This window comes from Glycine soja, chromosome 18 (genome assembly GCF_004193775.1).
Source record: "Glycine soja cultivar W05 chromosome 18, ASM419377v2, whole genome shotgun sequence".
Lineage (NCBI taxonomy): Eukaryota > Viridiplantae > Streptophyta > Magnoliopsida > Fabales > Fabaceae > Glycine > Glycine soja.
Window position 1 is genome coordinate 23,912,868 of NC_041019.1, and position 6,187 is coordinate 23,919,054.

General features: G+C 41.0%; 1 protein-coding gene across 1 annotated transcript; it reads right to left on the reverse strand.

The window, feature by feature from the left end:
- Positions 1-4,136: 4,136 nt before the first annotated feature.
- Positions 4,137-5,297, reverse strand: LOC114397114. Its single transcript, XM_028359229.1, has 2 exons — positions 4,842-5,297; positions 4,137-4,550 (listed from the first exon to the last, which is right to left on the reverse strand). The coding sequence occupies exons 1-2, from the start codon at positions 5,295-5,297 to the stop codon at positions 4,137-4,139; spliced, it is 870 nt and encodes a 289-aa protein (XP_028215030.1).
- Between the last annotated feature and the right edge of the window lie 890 nt (positions 5,298-6,187).

Genomic DNA, 6,187 nt, shown 5'->3' on the forward strand with positions numbered 1-6,187 from the left:
TTAAAAGACTAAAATTTAAAGACTAATAAAGCATAAACAAATAATTGACATGAACTAAATAATTGATAAAAGAAACTATTCATAATTTGCAAAATTTTAAAAACTATGTAGAATTTAAAACTCATGATCATCCTACTGTTGATCTTCTGCATGCTCGTTCAGATCCAGCATTGGAGCAGCTGGTGGATCCTGTGAACTAGGCTGCTCTTACTCCAATGCTGGTGCAAATGGCAGGGTATCCTCAGAAATAGGTGCAGGAAGCTCCTGAGCTGCTGCTTCCTCCTGAGCGACTGGATTAATCTCATAAACAAATGGCTCAGGAAGAACAAGCTCATCCTCTGCTTCTGGCACAGGCTTCTCTGCTGGCAAGGCTCTTGGGCTGCAAAGGCCTCACCCCCTCCAGAAGGAGAAGGCTCGACTCCTGGGCAAGCCACTTGAGCAAGGAACTCCTCTATACTCATGGTTGGTTTCTGGCTAGAGCTCTACAACCTCTGTATGATGATGATCTAGCCTTTGTGCAGGCTCTGCAGCATAGCAAATAATGTCTTAGAGGTGAATGAGGAGGGTCCTGTAGAATGAGCTGAATTGAAGCTGGTAAGGGAGTGGGAGCTGAAGTTAGTAACCATGGAAGATGTGGAGTCGAAGTGGATGGTGCTGAAGGATCTGGTAAAGAAGATGAAGAAGGAGCAGAAGCACCTGGTGCTGCTGAAGTAGGGGGAGCCTCGAATCTTTTACCCCTGGCCTTCCTTGGCTCTTTGAATGTCACTGTTGGATCATCTAGATTCCAACAGTTCTTCTTTATATATGCCATGTTAATGGCAGGGCTAAGACTCTCCAAAGATTTGGAATCTAATGTGACTCCTTTAGCTTTACACAAAGCTATGATTAAGGTTGTAAATCCAAGCCTAGAGGAGTCATGCTGGGCAATGATAGAAATCTGGTGGGAGATGAGGTAGCCCAAATTCATGTCCATCTTCATGATAATGCCATAAATCAACTTGGCCCGATCCAGTGTGATGTCAGAAGTGTGGGAGGTAGGGACCAAGTTGGAGTAAGAAAGAACACTCCTAGTCTGAGCGAGTGTGGTCATTTTCTTCCTAAGGATCTTTAGTGGCAAGTCGTCAACATTAAGCTCAAATTCCCTCCCTGGGATGCAGAGCTTAGCAGCCAACTCTTGAGGATCAGGCCTCAAGAGTGCAAATCTAGAGTAGGCAGGCAGCTTTTCCCCCTCTTCAATTATCACAGGGGTCTTCAAGAAAGTGTTCAGAGTGTCTGCATCAAACTTCACCAAATGGCCTCTCACCCTCACCTGCTTAGGTGATTTATCGTCGGGATCATAGAGGTTATCATAAAACTCTTTCAGAATGGCAACATCAATGTTGCCTTCATCAAAACTGGTCAATTCCTCATCCCATTTTCTTCTCTCTAGTTCTTCCTTAAACTCATCAAACTCAGTGTGGTAGATTACCACATTCCACTCAGGGAGTATCTTCCTGGGTACCACAATATCAGTGTACCTTTCCTAGGCCACAAGAGAAGTGAACCTCGATCGGCCATATCAGACCTGGGAAGGTGTGGCAGGTGCCTTTCTCTTCTTTGATGCTATCTGAAAGAATAAAATCAAACCACAAGGTTAAATAAGATTATTTCTATCAAAAACAGAAAATTAAAGCTGAAAACTGAACTGGGCACTTAGTGCAGCAGGCTGGGCTTAGCGCCCCTTATAAAATATTACTCATGAGCTAAGCACAGTAGACTCGAGCTTAGCCTAAAGACACAAAATATTTTTCTGTAGATAGGCTTAGCGTAGCATGTTGGGCTTAGCCTAAGTCTAAAATTTTCAAAACAAAAAAGGGTCTAAGCTTAGTGCAGCATGGCGCGCTTAGCTCACGCTCACCAGAATGACCCTTAGGCTTAGCACATAGGGCGCGCTTAGCCTGACCATAAAAACTCAAAAATAGTGAGATAGTTGAGCTTAGCGCAGTAGGGCACGCTTAGCTCAACCTCCTTGACACACAACAAGGGCTTAGTGCAGCAGCTACGCTTAGCCTTATTCAAAGGACTGAAAAACAGAAGCATATTGGTGCTTAGCCTGAGAAGAAGGAAAAACCTATTCTAATATTTACAAAGAAGAGAGGACCCAACCTTGGTCCATGGGCTCAGAAATTTACCCTGGGGTTCATGAGAACCCCAAGGCCTTCTTTAGCAGCTCTAGCCCAATCCTCTTGGAGTCTTCTATCCAATACCCTTGAGGGGTAGGATTGCATGAACCATGATATTGATTCAACCTTTGTCCGTTCACTACCCATGTCCTGTCAGGATCTTTAGATTGAGGATCACAAAGCTCCACTGCTCTATATGGTCGGACTTTCTTGATGGTAAATGGTCCAGACCATTTCGATGTAAGCTTTCCAGGGAACAATTTAAGTCTTGAGTTGAAAAGCAACTCTTGTCGTCCTGGCTGAAAGTCCTTCTTGAGCAGCTTCTTGTCATGATACTTTTTGACCCTTTCTTTGTATAGCCTTGAAGATTCATAAGTAGTTAATCTCATATCTTCCAACTCCAAAAGTTGCAGCCTCCTTTGTTCTCTGGATGCGGCTTCATCAAAGTTCAAAAACTTCAAGGCCTAGTATGCTTTATATTCCATCTCCACTGGTAAGTGACAAGCCTTGACGTACACCATCTGAAATGGAGATAATCCTATCGGAGTCTTGAATGTTGTTCTGTATGCCCATAAAGCATCATCTAATTTGATAGACTAGTCTTTTCTAGTAGAAGCTATAGTCTTCTCCAAAATCTTTTTCAATTCCCTGTTTGATACTTTTGCTTGCCCATTGGTCTGGGGGTGATAAGGTGATGCTACTTTGTGTCACATTATATTGCTTCAACACCTTCTATAGATGATTATTGCAGAAGTGTGTGCCTCCATCGTTAATCAGAATTCTAGGCACCCCAAATCTTGAGAAAATGTTTTTCTTTAGAAACTTTACCACAGTCTTAGCATCATTATGCGGGGTAGCCACTGCTTCAACCAATTTAGAGACATAGTCAATCGCCACTAGTATATATTCATTGCCAAAAGACGAAGGGAAGGGACCTACAAAATCAATCCCCTAGCAATCGAATACCTCAACCTCCATAATATTCTATAGAGGCATTTCATTTCTTCTTGATATACCCCCCATCCTCTTACATTGATCACAGTGTTGCACATGCTGATGAGCATCTTTGAAAAGCATGGGCCAAAAGAATCCAGATTGCAAAACCTTGGTCGTCGTCTTATCTCCACCATAATGGCTGCCACATGGAGAATTGTGGCAATTTCATAATATGTTCTTGGCCTCTTCTTGTGTCACACATCTTCATAGGAGATTGTCAGCTCCTATCTTGAACAAATGAGGATCAACCCAGATATAGAATCGAGCATCATGTAGGAATTTCTTCCTCTGCTACCAAGTTAAGTCCTTTGGGATGATTCTTGTAGCTTTGAAGTTGGCCATATCGGCAAACCAAGGTCTCTCACTCACTAAGAATAATGATTCATCAGGGAATTCATCTCTCACTTCTGCTTCTTTCAATGTGACTTCCTCATTCACCAATCTAGACAAATGGTCAGCTACAACATTTTCCGATCCCTTTTTATCCTGAATCACCAAATCAAATTCTTGCAACAACAAGATCCATCTTATCAATCTAGGTTTGGAATCAGCCTTGTTGAGCAAATATTTAATAGCTGCGTGATCGATGTAGATGATAACTCTTGAACCTACCAAATAAGATCTAAACTTTTCAAGTGCATAGACAATTGCCAGCATTTCTTTTTCTATGGTAGCATAGTTCACCTGTGCATCATTTAGAACCTTGTTGGCGTAGTATATAGCATGAAAAAGTTTTCCCTTCCGTTGTCGAAGCACTACACCTACGACATAGTCACTTGCATCACACATCAACTCAAATTCTTGTCCCCAATCTGGTGCTATACTTACTGGAGCAGACACTAATCTGGTTTTCAGATCATTAAATGCTTCCATGCACTCTTGATTGAACACAAAAGCAACATCTTTCTTCAACAGATTGCTAAGTGGTTGGGCGACTTTTGAGAAATCTTTTATGAATCATCTGTAGAATCCTGCATGTCATAAGAAACTTCTCACTTCTTTGGCATTCATTGGAGGAGGAAGTTTCTCAATTACATCAATCTTTGCCTTGTCCACCTCTATTCCCCTTACTGAAATTTTATGCCTCAGCACTATTCCTTCTTGAACCATGAAATGGAATTTCTCCCAATTGAGAACTAGATTGGACTCTTCACATCTCTGTAATACTCTTTCAAGATTTAATAGGCACCCTTTAAAGGATGGCCCAAAAATAGAGAAATCATCCATGAAAACTTCGATGCATTTTTCCACCATATCAGAAAAAATTGCCATAATACACCTCTGAAATGTAGCTGGGGCATTGCACAGACCAAAAGGCATGTGCCGATATGCGAATACACCAAAAGGGTAGGTGAAAGCAGTCTTCTCTTGATCTTTAGGATCAACAACAATCTAATTATAGCCAGAGTACTCATCGAGAAAACAATAATAGGATTACCCTACAAGTCTTTCAAGCATTTGGTCCATGAAAGGAAGTGGATAATGGTCCTTCCGAGTGGCATCATTCAGCTTCCGATAGTCAATGCACATTCTCCACCCGGTGACAGTCCTTATGGATATTAACTCATCTTTATCATTTTTAATGACTGTCATACCTCCTTTCTTGGGGACAACCTGCACAAGGCTAACCCATGCACTATCCGAGAAGGGGTAAATAAGGCCTGCTTCCTACAATTTAAGCACCTCCTTATGCATCTCTTCTTTCATGATTGGGTTCAGTCTTCTTTGAGGCTCTCTCACTGGTTTGTAATCAGCTTCCATATTGATTTTGTGCATGCAATAAGATGGACTAATTCCTTGCAAGTTTGATATGTGCCATCCAATTGCAGCTTTGTGTCTCTTCAAAATCTTCACCAGTTGATCTTCTATTTTTTTCAACGAGCTGCTAATAATCACTGGTTTGGAGTCATTGTCTTCGAGAAATACATACTTCAAATGTGCAGGCAAGGTCTTCAATTCTACTTTTGGTTTTTCTATTTGCCCACCATTCTTCAATTCTTGAAATGCATCCTGTCCCTCAGAATTTTCTCCTGCACCATCCAACTCTTTAATACAAGTTTGCACTTCATGTTCCTCCTCTTTAGTAAGACATTCTACATGATTAATCAATGCTTTTTCCAAAGGAGAGTTCAGTACCATGGCTATAGTAGCTAATTCTATTTATTGTTCTACCTTGTCTAGATCAAAGCAAGCTTTCTTATCATTTGGATGCTTATTTGCTTCAAATAAGTCGAATGAGACTTTCTAATCCTCCACACCCAATTGTAACTTGCCTTTCCCTATATCTACTATATAGTTGGTCGTGGACATGAAAGGACGTCCCAAGATTATGGGAATGTCAGGATCCTCCTCTATATCCATAACCACGAAATCTGCAGGGAATACAAGTTGCTTGACCTGAATCAACATATCCTCAATCACTCCATATGGTCTTGTGATGGAGTGATCAACCAACTGAAGGGTCATGCGTGTGGGCATTATCTCTATCTCTCCAAGTCGTCGACACATTGAGAGAGGCATTAAATTGATACTAGCTCCCAAGTCTATGAGAGCTTTACCCACAACAACCTCGCTAATGGAACACAATATAGTGACACTTCCGGGATCCTTATGATTTGGGGGAAGGATGTGTTGAATGACAGCACTACAATTTCCTTCCACAACTATTGTGTCACTGTGGATATACTAGTTCTTCTTTGTCAGCATGTCTTTTAAAAATTTGGCATAGAGTGGCATCTGTTGGAGAGCTTCTCCAAAAGGCAAAGTAATTTCCAGTTTCTTGAAGATGTCAAGAAATCTGGCTAAGTGTTGCTCTTTATCCTTCTTGGAAGGTACCAATAGATATGGTACTTCCTTGCCTTCAGCTGAAGTAATCTCTCTCTTTTTTTCTCTTGAAACCTCACTCTTGCTCTTTTTTTTCTCCTCATCAACCATCTTTTTTTATTTTTCATTTTTTTGATTATTTTCTTTTTCTATTTCTTCTTTTTCTTTTTGTTTTTCTTTTTCATGCTCTTCCTTCATCTTTATTC